Source organism: Chiloscyllium plagiosum, unplaced genomic scaffold (assembly GCF_037043375.1).
Source record: "Chiloscyllium plagiosum isolate Xiang-an unplaced genomic scaffold, Cpla_swu_hap1 HiC_scaffold_6, whole genome shotgun sequence".
Lineage (NCBI taxonomy): Eukaryota > Metazoa > Chordata > Chondrichthyes > Orectolobiformes > Hemiscylliidae > Chiloscyllium > Chiloscyllium plagiosum.
In genome coordinates, this window is record NW_028270144.1 from 4,133,008 (window position 1) to 4,159,263 (window position 26,256).

General features: G+C 40.6%; 1 protein-coding gene across 2 annotated transcripts in view; it reads left to right on the forward strand.

The window, feature by feature from the left end:
* Positions 1-26,256, forward strand: part of diaph3 (diaphanous-related formin 3) — a 582,462-nt gene that overhangs the window by 82,592 nt on the left and 473,614 nt on the right. For both annotated transcript variants that reach the window (XM_087987864.1, XM_087987865.1), the window contains exons 4-5: positions 1,930-2,034; positions 14,470-14,606. In XM_087987864.1, coding sequence (XP_087843990.1) covers positions 1,930-2,034; positions 14,470-14,606 — 242 coding nt within the window. The remainder of the gene's footprint in view (positions 1-1,929; positions 2,035-14,469; positions 14,607-26,256) is intronic.

A 26,256-nucleotide genomic window follows, 5' to 3' on the forward strand; every position in this document is an offset into this window, starting at 1 on the left:
GTTCATCTTTAAATGTGTGCCTTTATTCGCCCTCCTCTTCAGGGTACTCTCAATAAATTATGTCACTGTAATGCTGTCCCTTGAGCCATATTTAATGCAGAAAATGTCTACAATTAATTATTAATAAGATCATCCTGATTATACTCAATCATATGTTCATGAGAAATAGGAGCAGGTATAGGCCATTTGTCTCAGTGCATCTGCTTTGTCATTCAGTAAGATCAAGGCTGATGCGATTATGGTCTTAATTCCATTTTCCTGTCTGTCCTTCATAACTCTGAACTTCCTTGTCAATCAAAAATTTGTCTAACTAAGCTTTGCATAGCCACTACTCTTGGGGGAGGACATAAAATGTCAAAAATTAATGACGCACTAGCAGAAGAAATTCTTTCTTGTTTCCAGTTAACATCGGAAGCTACTTTATATTAAAGTGTCCTGTCGTTCTAGAGTGACCAGCAAAGGAAAACATACTTTCAGCAATTACACTGTTAGGTTCTCTTGGAGTCTTCAGATTTCTTCTAAACTCAAATGAGTATAGGCTGAATTTACTTGACCGTTCTTCCAAGGACAACCCTTTTTATTCCGGGATTGCCTTAGTGAACCCTCTCTTAGCTGCTTCCAATACAACTATCTCCCCCTCGAACAAGGAATTCAAAACTGTGCACAGTAATTCCAGTGAGGTCTCTCGTGCCCGGTACAGTTGTAACCAAGATTTTCCTATCTTCACACTCCATCCCCCTTGCAGTGCAGTCATGACATTTTTGCTAATTGGGCTTGTCATTGCATCCATTTCCGATTTAGTTAAAAATCACATAACATCAGGTTATAGTCCAACAGATTTAGAACATGGAACATAGGAAATTACAGTGCAGTACAGGCCCTTCAACTCTCGATCTTGTGCCGACCTGTGAAACTAATCTGAAGCCTATCTAACCTACACTATTCCATCCTCGTCCATATGCCTATTCAATGACCATTTAAATACCCTTAAAGTCGGTGTGCCTATACTGTTGCAGGCAGTGCGTTCCATGCTCCTACTACTCTCTGAGTAAACAAACTACCTTTGATATCTGCCCTTAAGATCTTAACCTCCTCAACCACCTGATGAAGGACCGGCGCTTGGAAAGCTAGTGCTTCCATATAAACGTGTTGGACTATAATCTGGTATTGTGATTTTTAACTTAGTCCATACCGGTCCAACACCAGCACCTCCAAATCATGTCCAGTTTAGCAAGTTGAGAATATAATTTGTACTCTAGAGACTAAAGTCACTTTTATCTATGTGGAATTTTGTTGTTTTTCTGAGAGATCGCTGCTTTATCTGATGTGCTGCCTCTTACATGAGGCTTTGAAATGTGGAAATGTCAGTTTAAGTGTTTACAAGTTCTCTCCTTTACACCTTCGAGAAAAGAAAAAGGGGTATTCCTTGTGTCTTGATTGGTGTTTACTTCTTAAGCTAACAAAATCCAGCAGGTGAATGGTTCTCATTGTTGTGGAATTTTGTTGCACATTGATTTTTTTGCTGGATTTGCACACGTAGCTACAGAGAATGCATTTTGATCACATGATAAAGAAAATTCTTCATTGGCGATATAGCATTTGGAGCATTCTGCGAATGAGAGAAAGACATAAAAATAGGAGTGCTTTTGTTCTTCATACCTTTATCTGATCTCATTTTTGATAGAGCACTGGGAAACTTTGCACTGGGGAAGTTTGAAGATTTTCTTATTCAAATTTAGACGGTGAGCTTTTGTGCAGTCCTCAGGAATTAGTTGAACCTAGATTAATATTGACGTTTAAAGGTCACAGTAGGTAAATGAGTACATCAACTAATAAAGGCTTTGAGATAATATTCAGTAGATGTTTTAAGTGGTGACATAGAAAACAATGCATTTCTATCAAGTTAACTTGAGTTAATTACCTTCACAGGAAGATATGAACTTAAATGAAGAACGAAAGGCTCCACTACGAGAGAAGGACTTGAGTATTAAAAGAGAAATGGTTGTGCAATATATTGATGCGACTTCTAATATCGTAAGTAAAATATAGCCATTTGTAAGTTTTTTTGATATATGGTATGATTATCGATGCAGTTGACATTTAAAGTGAAAGAAACAAGCATAGTTGGATGATAAAGAGCTTTTCCAGATATCAAGACAGCTGAATATCTTCAGGTGGATTTAATGCAACTTGGACTTTCTTGAAATTGATTCAATTCCACCACCTAGTTTCTTTTTAAAATGTAATTTAATTGGCATCGCCTGATACTGTTTAAAGTAAACATTTTAAAATCATATTTGTATGCATTATACTCTGTATTCCCCATCACTGTGTTAACAATTATCCTGCATGAAAAATTTCTTGTGCTTACAATATGGAATATGCTGCAAATGCCAAGTTGGTCCACAAAGATGGCTGCCTCCCATGTATGTGCAGATGATGTCATTAACTCTTGGCATTTGCCTAGGTTGGAAATCCATGTAATAGCTAAGGAAAAGTAATCATTATCAGCAATGTGGAACAAACCTGACAATTTATTTGGAAGGTAAATGGAAGTTGGAAGTATTTTTAGTTGAAGCATCCTTGTGTATATTTTGTCTTTGGCAAAATCTTGCCTCAGCTGATCAAATTGAGTTCAGAGATTAAGGTTTTTGATTTGTTCAGCTTAGATATCAATGAAATAAGATGATCAAAATTGGAACTTATAATGAAGGATTTCATTAGTTTTATTCCAAGTGGGTGCAGATAAAACTGTTAAAGAAAGCTGCTTCAACACGATCACTTTATCAGATTTTTCAAGTGTTAGAAATGGCTCATGTGCAAAGTATTAAACAAGATTCATTTGATCTCCTTGTACTTGTGCCCTCTTTGTGCCTCCTACAGGTGCATTTATATGGGAAGGAAATGGTAATTACTTTCCCTGAATTTACATTTTTTTCTTTGGGAACAAACAAAGGAATTTTAAGTCACCTCAGGGAAAAATAGTTGTACTATTGTCATTTTAATATTTCTGATCTCTTGACTGAGTGACCAATGGCTGTTGACTATCTTGAGAAAAGTGTAAACGTTAAGCACAGTTATTATTTATCTCTTGCCCTATTTTTACTTTGGGTACATGTCATCTCCCTGTAACAAAGGTGAATTTTAAACATCCAGTCTGAAGTATATTCTCTTGAAGATTATTTTTCATCTTTTCAAAGTGATAAGAAATTTGTACTGGATATTTTGTCTGACCTCTATTGAATAACTCAGTGATGCAAAGACGTATTTATTGTCTGTTCTGATGGATACTGCTTCTGTCCTTTGAGCATTGAAGATTTTCATTTCATGGATAATGCAGATTTACCTTTGGAAACTGCAGTTTATAATATCCAGAAAGTATGGGCCAAGGTCTTGACAATGGGGAGACATGCAAAATGTTGATGATTATTTTTTCAAAATCCATGGGCATTGCTAACAGGTAGAAGAAACACTTAACTTCTGAAACCGGGCTCTTGCTTCTTTCTCAGTTTCTCATTTTATTTGTATGCATTTCTGCTCCCTAGAGATCCATAGTCATAGTTTTTTAGCATGAGAAAAGCCCTTCAGTCAGGTGTTATTGACGTCTCTATTAACTGGAAAGGTTTTTGCTCATATATACAATTTATACCCTCGGAACTTTGAACTCCTTTGTCCGGTGCCCCTCAGACTTCCCTGCAGTAAGAAAACAGCCAGCCTGTCTCATCTGTTTTTATAGTCCAATTGCTCCAGCCAAGGGGGCATGCTGGTGAATCTCGCCTGCACCCTGGATCATGCAGTCACATCTTTGCTTTAGCCCGACAACTGGAATTATATTGAGCACTCCAGCTATAGCCTAACTGACTTTACACACAGCTCCATCAAACCTCTCTGCTCTTATATTCAATGTCTTGACTAATACAGAGCTGAAAATGTGTTGCTGGAAAAGCGCAGCAGGTCAGGCAGCATCCAAGGAGCAGGAGAATCGACGTTTCGGGCATGCGCTCTTCTTCAGGAATGAGGAGAGTGTGCCAAGCAGGCTAAGATAAAAGGTAGGGAGGAGGGACTTAGGGGAGGGGCGTTGGAAATGCAATAGTTGGAAGGAGGTTAAGGTGAAGGTGATAGGCCGGAGTGGGGGTGGGGGCGGAGAGGTCAGGAAGAAGATTGCAGGTTAGGAAGGTGGTGCTGAGTTCGAGGCTTGGGACTGAGACAAGGTGGGGGGAGGGGAGATGAGGAAACTGGAGAAATCTGAGTTCATCCCTTGTGGTTGGAGGGTTCCTAGGCGGAAGATGAGGTGCTCTTCCTCCAGCTGTCGTGTTGCTATGGTCTGGCGATGGAGGAGTCCAAGGTCCTGCAAGTCCTTGGTGGAATGGGAGGGGGAGTTGAAGTGTTAAGCCATGTGGTGGTTGGATTGTTTGGTGCGGATGTCCCAGAGGTGTTCTCTGAAACGTTCCGCAAGTAGGCGGCCTGTCTCCCCAATATAGAGGAGGCCACATCGGGTGTAGCGGATGCAGTAAATGATGTGTGTGGAGGTGCAGGTGAATTTGTGGCGGATATGGAAGGATCCCTTGGGGCCTTGGAGGGAAGTAAGGGGGGAGGTGTGGGCGCAGGTTTTGCATTTCTTGCGGTTGCAGGGGAAGGTGCCGGGAGTGGAGATTGGGTTGGTGGGGATTGTGGACCTGACAAAGGAGTCACGGAGGGAGTGGTCTTTTCGGAATGCTGATAGGGGAGGGGAGGGAAATATATCCCTGATGGTGGGGTCCGTTTGGAGGTGGCAGAAATGACGACGGATGATATGATGTATCTGGAGGTTGGTGGGGTAGTAGATGAGGACCAGTGGGATTCTGTCCTGGTGGCGATTGGAGGGGCGGGGCTCAAGGGCAGAGGTGCAGGAAGTAGAGGAGATGCGGTGGAGAGCATCGTCGATCACGTCTGGGGGGAAATTGCGGTCTTTGAAGAAGGAGGCCATCTGGGTTGTTTGGAATTGGAGCAGATGCGGCGGAGACGAAGGAATTGGGAATATGGGATGGTGTTTTTACAGGGGGCAAGGTGGGAGGAGGTGTAGTCTAGGTAGCTGTTTTGGTAAAGTGGATGAACTGTTCATCCTCCTCGTGGGAGCACGAGGCAGCCCCGATACAGTCATCGATGTAGCGGAGGAAAAGGTGGGGGGTGGTGCCAGTGTAGCTGCGGAAGATGGACTGTTCCACATATCCTACGAAGAGGCAGGCATAGCTGGGGCCCATGCGGGTGCCCATGGCTACTCCTTTGGTTTGGAGGAAGTGGGAGAATTGGAAAGGGAAGTTGTTCAGAGTGAGGACCAGTTCAGTCAGTCGAAGGAGAGTGTCAGTGGAAGGGTACTGGTTGGTACGGCGGGAAAGGAAGAAGCGGAGGGCTTTGAGTCCTTCGTGATGGGGGATGGAGGTGTATAGGGACTGGATGTCCATGGTGAAGATATCCCATATTTCCTAAGTCTGACACTGTAAATCCTGTATTTCCTTCTCCCTCATATGCTTGTCTAGTTTCTGCTTAATTGCCTCGGTATTATTCACTTATTATTGTTGCCTGTGCAAGCATACTTCACATTCTTACCATTCACATGTTAAAAAAGTTTGTCCTGGATTCCCTATTTAACTTCTTGATGACCACCGTACTTTGATGGTTTTGCTGATTCCTTTGATTCCACCCTTGGGTTATTGTGTGGAATTTGCACATTCTTCCGGATCTGTAGTGTTTCCTCTGGATGCTCCGGTTTCCTCCCACAGTCTAAAGATATGCAGGTTGGTTGGATGAGCTGTGGGAAATGCAGGCTTACAGGAATAGTGTAGGGGGTGGGTCTGTTGAGACGCTATTTGGAGGGTTGATGTGGACTTGATGGGCCGAACAGCTTGCTTCCATATTGTCGGGTTCTATGATTCAATAAGTAGAAGCATTATTTCTGTGTCTGTTTTATTAAAACCTTTATAACTTTAAGGATCTCTATTGGATCATCCCTCAGCCTTCTTTTGAAGAGAAAAGTGGCATTGTTTGTTAATCATCTCCTCACAATAACATTGAATTATTGTATTGAAGAAAAAGACTATTCATCCCACTTTTTGTACTGGTTTTTGCAGAATTTTAACGGAGTGTCGATCAACTGCCTTTTCCCTGTAACCTTGCACATTGTTTCTAATCATCCAGTGGCTTCAATTGAATCTGCCTTCACCAACTTTCAGGCTGAGCATTCCAAATCCTAACTACTCACTTTGTATGAGTTGTTTTCTTACCTTGAACTCACTTCTTTTGTGAATCACTTTAAAACTGCATCATCATCTGGGTCTTGATCCATTTATGAGTGGAAGTAGTTTCTCCCTGTAAGTACTGTCTGGACCATAGCACCACAAGATGGAGGAGCAGAAGCCAGCCATTTGTTCCATTGAGTCTGTTTTGCCATTCAATGCGATCATGGCTGATTTGATAATCTTCACCTCCACTTTCTTGCAATTTCCTCATAACCCTTGATTTCACTACTAATTATAGATCTATCCATCTCAGCCTTAAATATACTTAATGACCTAGCATTGACAACCCTCTGCGATAAAGAATTCCATAGATTCACTATCCACTGAGAGAAGAAATTCACCTTCTTCTCTGTCTTAAATATGTGGCTGCAACAGGCTTTAGCATTCACCAGCATGTGCTGTTAGCATCACCTTATTTTCCCATACTGATGCCAGTGCTTTTGCAGTGACTCATCTATTTTTAATGACAATTAGATTCTTGTCACACTCCCTTGCAGCTTCTTGTACAGATTCAGTCTGGGAAGGTGGAGAAATGCTCGCTTGGAAAGATGGGAAGCATCGATATAATTGCAGCATAATTAGACTGCAGCGCCATATTTGTAGCAGGCAGCTGCTGCTGTTGCTGCTGTCCTATACCTTGGTCGTGATGTTATACTGCTGTGCCGAGTTCTTGCCTATACATGCTCATTGCTCTGGCTCATGATGGCGTTCACAATAAACACAACCTTATTTTCAAAAAAAAAGGAGCTGATTCTTTATTTGAAAACTGCTTTACATAAAAATGTTGAATCTGTCTGAATAAACATCCCTTCAAAATAGTTGAATTTTTAAATTTTATTTTGTGGTTCATACATTTTCATTTGAAGTCAAATAATTAGAGGTTATTTTGGGGAAGACTTATTGTGTAGGCAGAAGGTTACTGCACATCATTTTTGAAAGCCTCAACGTTTGAAATCCCAAATGGCTTTAGGTTAGGTTATTAAGAAAACCAATTCCATGCTGGCCTTGACTTTCCAGAATGCTTCTCTATGAAAAGCTCGATATGACAGATGAATGATTAAAGATGATGGATACTGTTTCTAACAGTAATACAGTTCATGTTGCTTGTGTCCCACTTCTAACAGCTCCTGCACTTAATTTGACGCACTCACTAATTAATATGATTCATTCTGCTTAATTTTACTAATATGAGCATCTACCAGTTTCAGTAAAGTAGTTCAAATCCTGAAGGAATAACGTTTTAAGATCAGTCGTAATTACAATTAATGTCTTTATTTTTACAACTTTAGCCAATTGACCAGATATCTTCATACTGCGGTCAATCATTGACAAAATTTAATACTTATTATCAAAGTTGTTAGTAATGACTGTTTTGTCACAATGACTACTGTTTAATTGTAATTCTTTATTTTAAGGCTTCAAGTATTTATTTGAAGTGAAGTAGATTTGTATTATGGGTTTGCGTATCATTGACTTTATAGGCTAGCAAGTGCATTTTCATCAGATGCAGCAGGTATGCTGTGTGAGACAGTCAAAGCACTTAGTATGGAGGTGAGTGGAAAAGTCCAAGCATACGTTTGGTACAAGTAGAAGGTACATTATTGAAGTTTTAAACAAATTGCAAAGCCAGCAATGTTGTGACTGAAATCAACAAATAGTTTTGTTGCTAATGTGTTTCCCTTTGTGCCTTAAGCACTCAGGGCCAGTAAATTATACAACTTCCATTTATTTTCTTCTTTTAGAATTCCAGACCCAAACAAAGTGAGTTAAATGCAAGTTTCTAGTCTGAACTGATTTTCTGGCAAATTGACTTCCTACTGAATTCAACAGTCAATGACAAAGTTGAAGTGGTTGAGCAGGTGAAGGACCGTATTTCCCGAGAAGGTATCGGAATCTCAGTCTTTAAATTTATTTAAGGGATGGTGACGGAAGGTTATTTTTCAGACAGGAGACCTCTGACCAGTGGTGTATCCCAAGGATTGGTGCTGGATCTGCTTTTCATCATTTATATTTAATGATTTGGATATGAATATAGTTACTAAGTTTGGAGATGACGCCAAAATTGATGGTGTAGTAGATAATGAAGAACGTTATCTCAGAGTTCAATGGGACCTTGATCAGATGGACCGAGGAGTGGCAGATGGAATTTAGTTTAGATAAATGTGAGGTGTTGCATTTGGTAAGGCAAATCAGGGCAGTTAATGGCAAGGTCTTGGGGAGTGCTGCCGAACAAAGGGACCTTGGAGTGCAGGTGTGGAGTTACAGGTAGAAAGGATAATGAAAACAGTACTTGGCAAGCTTGCCTTCATTAGTCAGTGCATTGAGTATAGGAGTTTTTTAGATTAGATTACTTACAGTGCGGAAACAGGCCCTTCGGCCCAACAAGTCCACACCGACCTGCCGAAGCGCAACCCACCCAGACCCATTCCCCTACATTTACCCCTTCACCTAACACTACGGGCAATTTAGCATGGCCAATTCACCTAACCTGCACATTTTTGGATTGTGGGAGGAAACCAGAGCACCCGGAGGAAACCCACGCAGACACGGGGAGAATGTGCAAACTCCACACAGAGAGTCGCCTGAAGCGGGAATTGAACCCATGTCCCGGGCGCTATTTTAGAATACCACATTCTGTTCTCGTTCTGGTCTCCCCGATGTAGAAAAGATATTGTTCAGAAAAGGTTTACATGCCCTAACAGATTTATTGTAAATAAGATCTTGATTATGGCTATTATTAATTGCTATAAATTATAAATTTCCTTTAAGTAAGGAAGTTTACCATACACGTGACTGCAGACCCACAGAAACATAGATGACTATTAACTATCTCTGTGATTTCCTCACAAGCCACCTTGTTCAAGGACAATTAGGGACGCCCAGCAAATATTGACCTCAGCAGTGATGTGAGTATCATTGGCATCTGAAGAATTTACGAGCTGGTTCCTGTTTGTTGACTTCTACTTTGAGAATGAGGTTGAGATCTTTGCAAGTTTTCCTGCTTTGCATTAAACATGGCTGATTGAGAATAAAATGCACAATTTTTGAGATGTCCCCTATCTTTGTGCCAGCAGACATTTGACATGGGGATTGATGGACCTTATAGTTTGCTAAAATGGAGACTATAGGACAATTGCTTTACAGCCGTTTAATTTCATTGGATAGTGTTGTGGCTGCTGCTTCTGTGCCTAATTTAAATGTATGATGGATGTTAGCTTCAATGTTAGTGCTCTAATTTGATTTTCAGTTTTTGTGATGTCTCCAGCAAAGTGTTTGTTTTCTGTAAGGATTCTTTTAGAAGCAGTTGATCACTGCTTTAAAATGTTGGCTTTTTAAAGATAGCCACTCTTTTAAAACAATTATTGTGATTGCAGCCATAGCATTTGATGGTATGGGTGAACCTTCTTTCTACCTGTGGAGCTCAGTGCCATGCAGGCACCTTATGAAAGGTCATGTCTTTACTAGAAGAAAGTGAGGACTGCAGATGCTGGAGATCAGTGGAAGTGTGTGGTGTTGGAAAAGTCATTCAGGCAGCATCCGAGGAGTTGGGGAATCGATGTTTCAGGCATAAGCCCTTCATCAGGAATGAGGCTTGTGGGCCAAGGGGCCTGAGGGATAAATGGGAGGGGCATGGGACTGGGGGGAAGGCAGCTGAGAATACCATAAGTAGATGAAGGTGGGGATGAAAGTGGTAGGTCAGAGAGGAGGGTGGAGCGTAGAGGTGGAAAGGAAGATGGATAGGTAGGACAAGTCACGAGGGCAGTGCCGAGTTGGAAGGTTGGATCTGGGATAAGATGGTGGGGAGGGGAAATGGAGAAACTGGTGAATTGCACATTGATCCCATGTGGTTGGATGGTCCCAAGGCGGAAGATGAGGTATTCTTCCTGCAGTTGTCGGGTGATTAGGGTTTGGCGATGGAAGAGGCCCAGGAACTGCATGTCCTTGGCGGAATGGGAGGGGGACTTAAAATTTCTAACCACCGGGTGGTGGGGTTTGTTAGTGAGGGTGTCTCAAAGATGTTCTCTGAAACAATCCGCAAGTTAGCGTCCTGTCTCCGCAATGTAGAGGAGACCACATCGAGTGCAACGGATACAGTAGGTGACGTGTGTGCAAGTACAGACAAATTTCTGTCGGATGTGGAATGATCCTTTGGGGCCTTGGATGGAGATGAAGGGGAAGGTGTGGGCGCAGGTTTGCACTTCTTCGGGTGCCAGGGGAAGGTGCTAGGAGAGAGGGTGGGTTGGTATGGGGCGTGGACCTGACAAGAGAGTTGCGGAGGAGAATGGTCCTTCTGAAACACAGATAGAGGTGGAGAGGGAAATATATCTCTGGTGATGGGGTCTGTTTATAGGTGGTGGAAATGGCGGAGGATGATGCGAGATATCCAGACTCTGGATGATACAGTTACAATGAAGGAACAGTAAATTAGTTCCAAGTCAAAATTGCTTGTATTTTTTGGTTGGAAAATAATAAATGGTGGTGTTCCCATGTGTCTGTTGCCCTTGTCCTTTGTGTGTTTAGTAGACTACTGATGGAGTCTGAATGAGTGCTGCAGTATACCCTGCAGACAGTACATATTGCAGTCACTGTGGAATTGAGTATCTGTTTTGCATTGGTGGCTGATAGATGAAGCTGGCTACCTTGTTCTGTTTGTGAGCTTGTTGACTGTCTTTTTGTAGTTGACCACATCCAATTACATGGAGGATATTCCTTCACAGTCCTAACTTGTAGATGGTGGACAGGAAATGGGAGACAATTGGAAAGTTATTCATTGCATGATTCCCAGCCTCTGACCTTCTCTTGTAGCCACAGTATTTATATTGCTGGTCCAGCTTAGTTTTTGGTCAATTGTAATCCCCTGGATGTTGGCAGTGATAGATTCAGTGATGGTAATGGCATTTGATGACATGGAAGATATTTTCTTTTGGAGATGGTCATTGCTCAGTTCTGGTGTGTCATGGAAAATTGTTATATTCTCTCTTGTCGGAGATGGTCATCACCCAGACCTGTTGTGGCATGAATGATACTTTTTACCTGCCAATCCAAAAGTGAATGTTGCTTAGATCTTGCTACATTTGGCAGCAGTATATGAGAAGTTGCAAATGGTATTGAACATTGAACAATCATCAACGAATAATCCTGCCTCTGACCTTCTAATGGAGAAAAAGTTATTGATGAAGCAACTGAAATTGATTGGGTCAAGGGAACGTGGTGATGTACTGGAATGGAGATGACTGGCCTCCAACACCTACAACCATCTTCTTTTGTGCTTGGTATGACTCCAACCAGCAGACAGTTTTCCCTGATTCTGATTGTTTTTAGTTTTGCTCAGGCTCCTTGATACCACACCTGTTTGAATGGTGCTGTGATATTGAGGGCAGTAATCTGCCCTCCAGAGCTCAACCCTTTTGTCCATGTTTGAATCAAGGTTGTAATGAATTCAGGAGCTAAGTGGCTCTTGTGGAGCCTAAGCTGAGCATTGGTGTGCAGGTTATTCTTTTGCAAATGCTATTTGATTGCAGTATCAGTGATTCCTTCTATCACTTTGCTGAGGTCTGACAGTAGACTGAAGGGCAGCAATTGGTAAGTTTGGTTTTGCCCTGCTGTTTGTTGATGGGACTTACCTAGGTTATTTCCCACATTGTTGTGTAGCTGTCAATATTGTAGCTGAACTGGAACAGATTTATTAGGTTTGCAGTTGAGAGTGTGGTGCTGGAAAAGCACAGCAGGTCAGGCAGCATCCGAGGAGCAGGAGAGTCCATGTTTTGGGTATAAGTTGACTCTCTGCTTCTTGGATGCTGTCTGACCTGCTGTGCTTTTCTAGCACAACACTCGTGACTCTAATCTCTAGCATCTGCAGTCATCAATTTAGCCTTATTAGGTTTGCGGCTATTTCTGAAGTTCAAGCCCTCATGTTGTCAGGTTCCATTGCCTTTCTGGGATGCTGTACTTTCATCTGTTTATTGATATCATGTATAGAATCATAGAGATGTACAGCATGGAAACAGACCCTTTGGTCCAACCCGAGTGAATCAGCATCTGTGATGCTGGGAACTTCTGGAAGAGACTGAAATGAATCATCTATTCCATACTTCTGCCTGAAGATGGATGCAAATGTTTTTGCCACACCTTTTGCATTGATGAGCTGGGCTTCCTGTTGCTGAGTATGTTTATGTATTCTCCCGTTCTTATTCTTGTTTAATTGCTCAGCATCATTTATGATCTGATGTGGCAGGACTATAGAATTTAAATTTGGTCTGTTAGCTGCGGGATTGTTTTGTCCTGTCAATTGCATGCAGTTTATGCTTTATGGCATCCATGTTATCGCTTCACCAGATTGACACCATATTTTTAGGTATGCCTGGTGCTGCTCCTGGCGTGCTCTTTTGCATTCTTTATTGAGTTAGGGTTGATCTTCTGGCCTGGAGATAATGGTCAAGTTGGGGGATATACCAAACCATGAAGGTACCGTTTGATTTGGCACCTCATGGGGGCCCAGTTTTGAGGAGTTAGATTTGTTCAAACTTTGTTCTATGTAGCACAAATGGCGGTGCCTCCTGATACGATGGTATCCTAAATATGAAGATAGGACATGGCCTCCATAATGAATGTGTCATGGTCACTTTTATCGATGCTTTATTCAACAGATGCATCTGTAACAGGTAAAGATAAGTTTTCCCCTTGCTTCCTTTCAAGATATAGTTTAGCAGCTATGTTCATTGAGACTCAATAGCTTTGTCAGTATTGGTGCTGCTGAGTCACTCTTGCTGGTGGACTTTGAAGTCCCCTACTCATTCTGTACATTCCGTGCACTTGCTACCAATTGTCCTTTCTCAAAATGGCGTTCGACATGGAAAATTACCGATTCATTAGTTGAAGGACAGGGCTTGGTGACAGTGAGTTGAAAGTTTCCTACCCCTGTTTGAACACATGCCAGAAGACTTCACGGAATCAGAAGTTCATCTTGGGCGTCTCCAGGTAGCTCCTTCCTGATTGTGTGTTATCACTATCTGCTCTACCATAAATAGGAAATGTGAAGGTGGGAAACTACAGCCATCAAGTTTAGGGCAATTTATGCCTGAACTCCATGAAGTCTACCCTGTACTGTCATGATTTTGAGATGCCGGTGTTGGACTGCGGTGTACAAAGTTAAAAATCACACAACACCAGGTTATAGTCCAACAGGTTTAATTGGAAGCACACTAGCTTTCGGAGCGACGCTCCTTCATCAGGTGATTGTGAATCACCTGATGAAGGAGCGTCGCTCCGAAAGCTAGTGTGCTTCCAATTAAACCTGTTGGACTATAACCTGATGTTGTGTGATTTTTAACTCTGTACTGTCATGTGTGAGTTGGTGCAGTACAAGGGGCAGTGTAATTACTGAGCAGAGATTCTGGGGGCAAACTGACTTTTGAGCGGGTGCATCTTTGATATGCAAAGTGCATCTTCTGAAGATACCACTTCTCCTTCCTTCCAGCACTTTTAAAATGTTTGTGAGAAAAACAGATTGTCCACTTCAACTTCCCCACCCATGCCAACCATGATAAGGAGTTGGTGGAGTAATAATTGTTTCATTTAACTTTTAATTATTTATTTAGATGTGACCAATATTGATGCCAGTCCATACTTCACATTACAGATTAAAGTTCCAAAATGGATACAAAGATGGTGGGCAAGGTGCCTGCTCTATTTTACATTTACCCCACCGTCCTGAAAACACACGTAGTGTGACCATATAGTATCCAGCTAATATTTGTTAATTTGTGTTGTAAAGATGCTATGTGCAGTCTTGTTGTCTCTTATTTATTAAAAAATAAACCCAAATAAAGCTGGGAAATCTGATTTCAAAGGGAAGATGACTTTGGATTTTGTCTGTCAATCTAAATAATTATTTGTTTGATCCATCTCGCCATAGAATTTGATGACATAACTACAGAATGTGTAGCCCAATACAGCACACGTAATGTGTGGAATAAGGATATATATCCTTTAACATTTGAAATATTATGAAATATTATTATAAATCAATCAATCAATATTTGTTAATTTTGAGAACAATTCAAAAGTATTAAATAAATGTTTTATTTTGAGTATAATGACACTCTTTTCCCTTTTCACAGTTGTGTTGAACACTATTATTTACAAATTTGCCAAACCAAATCATGTTCTCAGTGTGATTTTTGTTATTTTTCAGGGCTCTTTGAAAAACAGACAATATACTGCTACCTTACCCCATGAATTCATCCATGAGCTAAAATCTGGCATTGCAGATGAAAGACTTTGCAGTTTTCTGGAATCCCTCCGCGTATCCTTGACCAGCAATCCTATCAGGTAAAGAAGATATATTACATGTTTGGATCAGGCACTTGTAGAATGTTATAGAGTCTTAGAGATGTACAACACGGAAACAGACCCTGCGGTGCAACTTGTCCAATGCTGACCAGATATCCTAACCTAATCTAATCCCATTTGCCAGCACTTGGCCCATATCCCTCTAAATCCTTCCTATTCATATGCCCATCCAGATGCCTTTTAAATGCTCTAATTGTACCAACCTCCACCACCACTTCTTCTGGCAGCTCATTCCAGACACACACCACCCTCTGTATGAAAATGTTGCCCCTTAGGTCCCTTTTATGTTTTTCCCTTCTCACCCTAATCCTATGCCCTCTCATTTTAGAATCCCCCATCCCCAGGAAAAAGACCTTGTCTATCTATCCATGCCTCTCATGATTTTATAAACCTCCACAAGGCTATCCCTCAGCCTCCGATGCTCCAGGGAAAACAGCCCCCGCGTGTTCAGCCTCTCCCTACAGCTAAAATCCTCTAACCGTGGCTACATTCTTGTAAATCTTATCTGAATCATTTCAAGTTTCACAATGTCCTTCTGATAGGAAAGAGACCAGAATTGCATGCATGATTTCAAAAGTGGCCTAACCAACGTCATGTATAGCTACAACATTACCTCCCAATTCCTAAACTCAGTGCTCTGACCAATAAAGGAAAGCATACCAAATACCTTCTTCACTATCCTATCGACCTGCGACTCTTCTTTTAAGGAGCTATGAACCTGCACTCCAAGGTCTCTTTATTCAGCAACACTCCCTCGGACCTTACCATTAAGTGTATAAGTTCTGCTAAGATTTGCTTTCCCAAATTGCAGCACCTCACATTTATCTGAATTAAACTCCATCTGCCCATTGGCCCATCTGGTCAAGATCCTGTTGTAATCTGAGGTAACCTTCTTCGCTGTTCACTACACCTCCAATTTTGGTGTCATCTGCAAACTTACTAGCTATACCTCTTATGCTCACACCCAAATCATTTATATAAATGGTGAAAAGTAATGGACCCACACCGATCCTTGTGGCACTCCACTGGTCACAGGCCTCCAGTCTGAAAAACAACCCTCCACCACCATCCTCTGTCTTCTGCCTTTGATTCAGTTCTGTATTCAAATGGCTAGTTCTCCCTGTATTCCGTGAGATCTACCCTTGCTAACCAGTCTCCAATGGGGAACCTTGTCGCACTCCTTACTGAAGTCCAAATAGATCACATCCACTGCTCTGCCATTATCAATCCTCTTTGTTATTTTTTCAAAAAACTCAATCAAGATCCTGGGACATGATCTCCCATATTTCTTAACTTGATCACTGTCGCCTTGCTCGCTCGTGCAGCCACTCTGTACCACTTTGCAACCATATTACAACTACCTCAAAGCTTACTTTCTTACCTTGCTTAGTGTCATCAGCAAAATTGGTTGCATTGCAATCAGAACTTGTTCAACTCTGCAAGCCCAAAAGTGCACCATTTTGGTATTCTTTTTGTTCTCTTTACTAATTCTCAATTCCTGCTAGCATATTTTCCTAATCACTTAAACCATAGCCTGTTTAATTATCTATTTTGTGTCATGTTATTTGGCCCATTGAGACTTTTTGACCCATTGTGCCCTTGCCAGTCATCAAACTCCTATCTACTCTCATCCCATTTCCCAGCATTTGGCTCGCAGCCTTGTGTGCCTTGGCATTTGAAATGTTTGTCTAAATATTCTGTAAATGATGGGATAGTTCTGACTTCTGTAACCATTTCAGGCAATGAATTCCAGATACCCACCACTAATTTCTCCTTAAATTCTCTCCAAACCTACTGCCGCTTAACTTAAATCTATTTTTAACTTCCTCTTAATTGACTCCTCTAGCAAGTGGAAATGTTTCTTCCTATTGACCCTATCTATACCTCTTATAATGGGGTAGATCTTGATCAAGTCCCTATCTGGCTTCTCTACTGCATGTAACACAACTCAAGCCGGTGTAATCTTTCTTCAGAGCTGAAATGCTCCAGCTCAGGCAGGATTCTGGCAAATCTCCTCTGTACTCTCTCCAATGCAATCATATCTTTCTTGTAGTGTGGTGACCAGAACAGTACACCAGCTGTGGCCTAACCATTATACAAACAGCTCTTTCATAACTTCCTGTTTTCCATGCCTCGACTAAATAAGGCAATTATCTCAGATGCTTTCTTTACCACCCTATCCACCAGTCCTGCAGCCTTCAAGAATCTATGTACAAGCACACCAAGGTTCCACTGACCCTCAGTACTACCCAGATTCCTATCATTCACAATATACTCCCATACACTGTGAGATCTCAAGGGCTGTGACCCATGCAGTACCTTGTCTAAAGCCTTCTTGAAGTCCAGGCAGATTACATTGAGGCCAAAACATTGGATCATTCCAAGGAGTTGGATATAGCACCTGGCATACATAGTAGCTGTGAGTGGCACATTGTCAGAAAGATGTAAACATGTTATGTAAAGATGTTATCAGAAAGATGTGGGCGGCACAGTGACTCAGTGGTTAGCACTGCTGCCTCACAGCACCAGGGTCCCAGGTTCAATTCCAGCCTTGGGTGACTGTCTGTGGGTTTCCTCTGGGTGCTCCGGTTTCCTCCCACAGTCCAAAGATGTGCAGGTCAGATAAATTGGCCATGTTAAATTGTCCATAGTATTAGGTGCATTAGTCAGAGGAGGGTGGGTTGCTCTTCAGAGGGTCGGTGTGAACTTGTTGGGCCGAACGGCCTGTTTCCATGCTGTAGGGAATCTAATTTAGAAAGTTGAAGAGAGTGCGGAAGCAATTTATGAGAATTCAAAGTTTGGGTGAAGATTTTTAGCTCGGGTGCTCGTTGTTGTGGTTCTGTTCGCCGAGCTGGAAATTTTTGTTGCAAACATTTCGTCCCCTGTCTAGGTGACATCCTCAGTGCTTGGGAGCCTCCTGTGAAGTGCTTCTGTGGTGTTTCCTCCAGCATTTATAGTGGCCTGTCCCTGCCGCTTCCGGTTGTCAGTTTCAGCTGTCCACTGTAGTGGCCGGTATATTGGGTCCAGGTCGATTTGTTTGTTGATGGAGTTTGTGGATGAGTGCCATGCTTCTAGGAATTCCTAGAAGCATGGCACTCATCCACAAACTCCATCAACAAACACATTGACCTGGACCCAATATACCGGCCACTACAGCGGACAGCTGAAACTGACAACCGGAAGCGGCAGGGACAGGCCACAATAAATGCCGGAGGAAACACCACAGGAGGCTTCCAAGCACTGAGGATGTCACCTAGACAGGGGACGAAACGTTTGGAACAAAAATTTCCAGCTCGGCGAACAGAACCACAACAATTTATGAGAATGGTTCCAGGGATGAGGAACCTTTGTTATGAAGATAAATTGAAGAATTGGAGAGGAGTTAGACTAAGAGGAGGTCTGATAAAATGTTTCAAAACAGTCTGTTAGGAGTGCGTAAGTGGAAGAAATGTGAAAGGATACAGTAAAAAGGCAAGAGAGTTGTACTAGGCAACTCTCAGCTGAAAGATGGCGTAGACATGATGAGCTGAATTGTCTCCTATGCCATCACACTTGTGTGATTGTGTAATTTGTGTATTTACATAGTTTTTTTTGATAGTGAATACAGATACAAAGCCATAATTTAAATCCATACCTATGTCTTCTGGCTCCTTTACAAGTGGCCACTTTTACAAGTGGTCATGGCACCTATTCTTCCCTGGCTATTCTTATGCTCCTAATGTATTGAGAAAATGCCTTTAATTAATACTTTATTTTAAATGCGAATATTTGCTTTCATGGCCCTCTTTGCTCTCCTAATTTCTTTCTGTTCTGCACTGTTTATACTCATGTAGGATTTCTCTTCTTTTTAACCCTTTGTGTTTGCCAATAAGCTTCTATTTTCTTTCATTTCTACTCCTGTGTGTCCCCCAGCAACCAAGTTTCCCTGGACTTGTTTGATCCCCCTTTACCTTCACAGGAACGCATTGGTCCTGCACTCTTACCATTTCCTTTTCAAATGACTCCCACAGCTCTAATGTTGCTTTTCCTACAAGTAGTTTCTCACAGTCCACTTTTGTTCCAGCCTGTCATATTGTGTTAAAATTGTCAATCAAGGACCATCATTTCCACTACAATTTTGTCTTTCACCATAACTACTTTAAATCTAAAAATCACACAACACCAGGTTATAGTCCAACAGGTTTAATTGGAAGCACACTAGCTTTCGGAGCGACGCTCCTTCATCAGGTGAGTGTGGAGGGCTCGATCGTAACACAGAAACTATCACTGTATTCTAACAGATGAAAGGCTTAATAGACAATCAATTCTTCAATGTATAATTTCAGTTACATCACACTGCAAATTTTTGCTATAAATTCTGTGTTACGATCGAGCCCTCCACAGTCACCTGATGAAGGAGCGTCGCTCCGAAAGCTAGTGTGCTTCCAATTAAACCTGTTGGACTATAACCTGGTGTTGTGTGATTTTTAACTTTGTACACCCCAGTCCAACACTGGCATCTCCGAATCATGACTACTTTAAATCTTACTGAGTTATGGTCACAATCATTGAAATGCACCCCAACTAAAATTTGTACTTTTTGTTCAGCTTTGTTCCCCAAAATCTTCGCAGTCCAGGACTTGGAATCCCATTAGTTGCTATTTCATGCAATTTCCATGATCAAAGAATAGAAGTTGTATTTAACTGCATTTCATCAAGTTTCTCTTTACTTAAATTATTTTTGTTTGTAACTTGTTGGTCAGTATAGACGTGGCGGACTGAAGCGTCTGTTTCTGTGGTTTATGACTTAATCCTTGCATTATAAAACTATAATTCTGAAAGCAGCGTTCTAGGCAGTTGAAGTAACCAACATGCATTTGCCAAAGCAGGAACAACATTTACATGTTCTAATGAAGGGTCACTTGAGATATTAATTTTGATTTCTGTCCACAGATGCTGCCAGATCTGCTGAGTTTATCCAACAATTTCTGTATTTGTTTCATATTTCCAGCAGTTCTTTGTTTTATAACTACATTTACTGTTAAATGTTGCTATAAAATTTAACAACATTGAGCATGAGAAAACATGGCAAGATGTTTCACAGGAATGTAACAAGATAAATAATTGTGTAAGAGCTGAATGACTAAAACCTTTAAAAAAGAAAGAGTTTAAAGGACTACTTAAAAACGGTAAAGAGAAGTGATTTACAGAATTATTTGGAGGGAATTCTTGTGCTTTGTGTCGAAACAAGTGAATGTGCAGTCATTAATATAATTCTTGGGAAATTTTCAATTACATATGGACTTCAGAAATTGTATGCACTCAGGTAATGTAGATGTGGAGTTGATCAGATGGTTGTGAGGTAGTTGCTTAGAACAGCAGCATTAGAATCAACCAGAGAGCAGTCTATACAAATATATGAATGCTGGCAGGAGTTTGGTCTTTTAAACTTGATTTGATATTCAATAAAGTGATGGCAAATTTGGTTGTAATCTCAAATCCACATCCTTTCACAACCTCTGATAATTTTCCAACCCTTGCTTATCAAGAACTATTCACCTCTGCCTAAAACTATTCTGAGTCTGCTTGCATGACTCTCTTTTCTCGAAGAGAGTTTCAATGATCCATGCCACTCAGCTGAGAGCGTTATTTTTTGCTTCATCTGTGATTTAAATGGGCAACCATTTACTTTAAAACAGTGATCCTTCATTCTAGATTCTCTTATAGGATGAAACATTCTCTCCACACCACCTTGTTAATTTGCCTCAGCATTTGATATTCAAACAAATCATGTTCTACTTTTCTAAACTCACGCAGCTACAAGCCTAGCCTTTTGAACCTCTCTTTGAAGGACAACTTTCCCATGCTAAGTATTATTCTGGTCAGTCTCCTCTGAACGGTTTCCAATGCATTTACATCTTTCCTGAAATAAGGAGTCCAATATTGTACGTAGCACTTAGATGTGATCTCACGAGTGCCTGCTATCACTGAAGCATAATTTCCCTATTTTTGTACTTAATTGCTCTTTCAATAAAGAATAACATTCTATTAGCTTTTGCACTCACTTGCTGTACCTACATATTGGCCTTTTAAGATTTATGTACAAAGACACCCAGATTCCTCTGTATCTCAAAACGTCTACAATCTACCATTATTTAAATAATATGTTTTGAAATTTCCTGCTTAAATGGACAATTTCACATTTTCCCACTCCATTTATGAGTCTTTTTCTGACTCTCTTAACCTATGTACATACCCCTTTAGCACAGCATGAAATTGAGTTATGAAGAAGACACATTTTTCTGTCATCAGGAAATTTCGCAACTATAACTTTGTCCCTCATCCAATCCTTTGTTAAAATCGTAAACAGGTGAGGCCACAGTACTGATCCCTGTGACGCGTCCTTCGTTACATCTTTCCAACTGGAGCTAGATTCATTTATACCTACTCTATGCTTCTTATTAGCCAGTCAATGTTCTAAATATGCTAATATGCTGACCTCTTCGCCATGAGCTTTTACACTCCACATTAACCTTTGTGGTACTTTATCAAATACCTTCTGGAAATTCATGAGGTAAAAGCAATGACTGCAGATGCTGGAAGAGCACAGCAGTTCAGGCAGCATCCAAGCAGCTTCGAAATCGACGTTTCGGGCAAAAGCCCTTTATCAGGAATCCTGATGAAGGGCTTTTGCCCGAAACGTCGATTTCGAAGCTCCTTGGATGCTGCCTGAACTGCTGTGCTCTTCCAGCACCACTAATTCTGGAAATTCATGTTCTTTACGCCCACAAGTTCCACTTTATCCACAAGACATGTTACTTCCACAAAGAAGTCCAATGGATCGGTTAAAGAGACCTTTTCTGTCAGCCAACAGCTATATGATTTGTTCTCAGTTCGTCGAACAGTTTGGAGCTATGGGTAGAGAAAAGTGTTTGGTTTTTGCCCAACACAAAATGGCTTCCCTGTCTCTGCTGTAAAAGCTGACAATAAATATAAAGAAAACTAATTTATCTTTCTTGTAACCATAGTTGTGGTATGCTTTGGCTTTGAACTAATAAATCAGACACATTTTTGAGGTAACCAACCAACTTGTGTCACTCACCAACCTGCAGAAGGATTTGAAGGAAGATGATTAAACCAATATGCTGGCCAGTGGGAGGGTCATAAGGATCATCCCAACAACAAAACCTGGAAGCAAGGACAGTTGAACTACCTTTCCAATTTTTTTCCTCTGTCAATAATCTATTTTACCCTGTCTGTTTGTGTGTCTAAGGGTGAGTTCATAAGGGGATTAGAACTTCAATTAGTTGCCTTATATGTCAACAGTTCATAACTGTTTACTTAGACCATAAGACCATAAGACATAGGAGTGGAAGTAAGGCCATTCGGCCCATCGAGTCCACTCCGCCATTCAATCATGGCTGATGCGCATTTCAGCTCCACTTACCAGCGTTCTCCCCGTAGCCCTTAATTCCTCTAGACAACAAGAATCTATCAATCTCGGCCTTGAAGACATTTAGCGTCCCGGCTTCCACTGCACTCCGTGGCAATGAATTCCACAGGCCCACCACTCTCTGGCTGAAGAAATGTCTCCGCATTTCTGTTCTGAAATGACCCCCTCTAATTCTAAGGCTGTGTCCACGGGTCCTAGTCTCCTCGTGTAACTGAAACAATTTCCTAGCATCCACCTTTTCCAAGCCATGTATTATTTTGTACGTCTCTATTAAGTCTCCCCTTAATCTTCTAAACTCCAACGAATACAATCCCAGTATCCTCAGCCGTTCCTCATATGTTAGACCTGTCATTCCAGGGATCATCCGTGTGAATCTCCGCTGGACACGTTCCAGTGCCAGTATGTCCTTCCTGAGGTGTGGGGACCAGAACTGGACACAGTACTCCAAATGGGGCCTAACCAGAGCTTTATAAAGTCTTAGTAGTACATCTCTGCTTTTATATTCCAACCCTCTTGAGATAAGAGACAACATTGCATTCGCTTTCTTAATCACGGACTCAACCTGCATGTTTACCTTTAGAGAATCCTCGACTAGCACTCCCAGATCCCTTTGTGCTTTGGCTTTATTAATTTTCTCACCATTTAGAAAGTAGTCTATGCTTTTATTCTTTTTGCCAAAGTGCAAGACCTCGCACTTGCTCACGTTAAATTCCATCAGCCATTTCCTGGACCACTCTCCCAACCTGTCTAGATCCTTCTGTAGCCTCCCCACTTCCTCAGTACTACCTGCCTGTCCACTTGTAGCCAAAGTACAATTCCTTCAAATAAATAGGGGTTCTTGTTCAGTATAGAAGCTTGGTCTGTGCTTTCTATCAATTTGAGTCTGAAAGTCAGGCAAATTGAGGAACTTTGGGGACTTCTTAAAATATTTAACTTTTGTGGCACCTCCAGGAAGAGTGGGATTTTAATTACAGCACACCAACCCACAGTGTTATAATGATTTATCAATTTTCCAGAGATAATTTCTGTAAAGAACACTCAGTTTGTTAACTTTTTTAAGTAGAATGTAGACACTCTTATCATCTATTTTTGTATTTCTGGCTTGCTTTCTCTTGTACTCTAGTTTTTCACTCCTTATTTCTTCTTTCACTATTCTTTACCATTTTAAATATTCTGTGCATTCTTCTGACATTCTATCTGTCTTTGCACAATTGTATTTTGTTTTAATTTGATGCTACCTTTAACCTTTCCATTTATCTATGAATATTGGGTCTGACCTTTGGAATTGTTTTTACTCATTGGAATATATCTTTTCTGTGTATTCTGCAATGTACCCTTGAATGTTCATCACTGTATCTTCTTTGATCTAACTTTTTAATGTAGTTGGTAAATTTGCTTGAACCAGTTTTGCTCTTATGCCACAGAAGTTGCCCTGTATCATTTTAAATTTAAGCTGTGTCCACTCCTCTCTCCCTCACACTGAGTGAAAAATACAAGCATATTATTGTTATTGCTACCTAGGGTGCCTTAATTGAGATAATTCATTAATCATGGAATGAAACAGGATTGTTTAATTATCTTTTAGTGAATTCTGCTGATGTGAAAATATATCATGCCAGCCATGGGTTCTACCATGAACAATTTTATATAGCTTTCAGATAAGTGCACCTCCTTTTTAAATGCAGTATGAATTTGAACTCAAGTCATTGGTTGTAAAGTACTTTGGGAGGTAATGATAAATTCAAGTTTCATTTACTTTTATCGTACGCTCTTTTATTCTTTGTTACTGCCAGAAATCTTTGAGCTGCAAATTAATCTTAAAATCTGAATTTCATGACTTACTCTTTTCGAACAATCAGGATGCTTGTCTTGCCATCCAGTGGAATATTAACAAAATCAGAATTTGAACAACCGAGTCATAAAGCTTCAAATTTAGAGATCCGAATCTAAAAATGGTTGAGAGACTTATTTTTCTTCTTTCCCAGTTTTCTAACCAGTGGGCTTCATAGCAGGAAGCATAATTGTGAGTGCCTTGGAAATTTTGAGTATAGATAATCATGCAGATCCTTTTCAGACTATAAATTCATCAGGCTCAGATAATCTGGAATTCTGTTGTCCCACATGATAAATTTAACTTAAAAAAACCTGATTGCCATCACATCTGCTCTCAACAATCTTTACCACAGTGCTATGGTGCTGAATACTACAATTTAGCTGTCATTTGTATCTGAATAAAAAGAATTAGTAGCGAGTTTGAATCAAGTCATAAATCATGATGACTACTAATAACTTTGAATCTGTAAGGATTTGGTTTGGGATGAAAGTTCAGTTGATTGACCTTGCTTTGGTTATGTACTAATTTTAATCAAGGTATTTGTGTTTTCATTTTTACAATTAGAGGCGCAGCAGGAAAGAAACGGCACTTTTTTTGTAAGAAGTTAATGTTGCACTCTTGATCAAAAAGAAGATTAAGATTATAAAATTAATCCTGTTTAAAAATTGGAATCTGTGATTTGTTTAATAGTCAAATAAATGCATTTTTTGATGATACGCAATAAAGATTGAGGTTTTTTGTTTATCAAGAGATGGCTGCTATGTAGAACTGGATCAGGATATTGTTTAATGGACAATTAGTTTTTCTTTCTATTTTAAAAGATTTATAAATCCTTTAAAATCCACTAATCTCTGCCTGGATGTTTAATTTCCTTTTTAATGCCCTGGTCTGATGCTTTCCTGTTATTCAATGATGTTGCAAATATGATTTATGCAGAAATCTCTGGAAATCATTGCATTGTAAATTAAATTTAATTTTATGTTTATGTTGTAGAGCTATGTCAGCAAACAGCATATTATTAAAGCCATAAAACATAGGGATAGGAGCAGGCAGTTCAGGCCCTTGAGTCTGCTCTGCCATTCAGTCGAATCATGGCTGATCTGACACTTCCCATGTCCACTTTCCAGCCCTTTTCCTATTACTCTTGCTTCTCCTACTTATCAAGAATCTGTCTATCACAGCCTTCAATATGACAAGGACTCTGCCACCACAGCTCTCTGTGGCAAGATGTTCCAAAGATGCTCAGCATTTTGAGAGAAGAAATTCCTTCTCATCTCTGCCTTAAATTGGGGCTCCTTATTTCAAGATTATGCTGTCTGGTCCTATAAATGGAAACATGTGCTCAGCATTTACCCTGTCAAGTTACGTAAGCATCCTGTATGTCTCAATTAGGTCACACTCATTCTTCTAAATTCTAATACCAGAGATCATCCTCATAAGCCTTCTCTGAACTGCCTCCAATGAAATAATGTATTTTCTTAAATAATGGGACCAAAACTGCTCACAGTACGACAGTGATTGAGAGGAGATCTGATAGAGGTCTACAAAATTATGAGAGGCATAAGTAGGGTGGATAGTCAGAGACTTTTTCCCAGGATTGAGGTTTCAATTACAAGGGGGCATAGATTCAAGATGAGAGGGGGAAAATTTAAGGGAAATGTGCGAATGAAGTTTTTCATGCAGAGGGTGTTAGGAGCCTGGAACTAGAAGACTTGGTGAAAGCAGGCATGTTGGTGATACTTAAGAGCCATCTGGATGGTTACATGAAAAGGGAGGGGATAGAGGGATATGGACTGAAGAAGGACAGAAGTTTTGTTTTGTTGTTTAATTAGGTCACGATGATTGGCACAGGCTTGGAGAGCTGAAGGGCCTGCTCCTAGGCTGTACTTCTCTTTTATTCTTCTTTTGTACTCCAGATGTGGTTTCACCAGCACCATGTTTAGTTACAATAAGATATCCCTACTCTTATTCTCCAACCTGTTTGAAGTAAGAGCCAGCATTCTATTAGCCTTTCTGATTTTCTGCTGTCCCTGTGTGCTAGCTTTCTGTGTTTATACACAAGTGCCCACAAGTCCCTTTGTATTGCAGAATTCTGCAGTTCTCTCCATTTAAATAATACTGTTCTTTTGTCCTCTATTCCAAAATGAACGATTTCACATTTTCCCACATTGTGCTCCATTTGCCAACTTTTTGTCCACTTGTTTAACCTATTGCTATCTTTTTGTAAACTGTATCCCTCTTGATGGTCTTCAAAGCTGTTCTTACTTAGAATATTATTGTTTTTAATTACTGATGTTGTAGATATTTTTAGGTTTATTTCATAAACAATATACGCCTCTCTCAGTGCATCGCAGTTGAAGGAT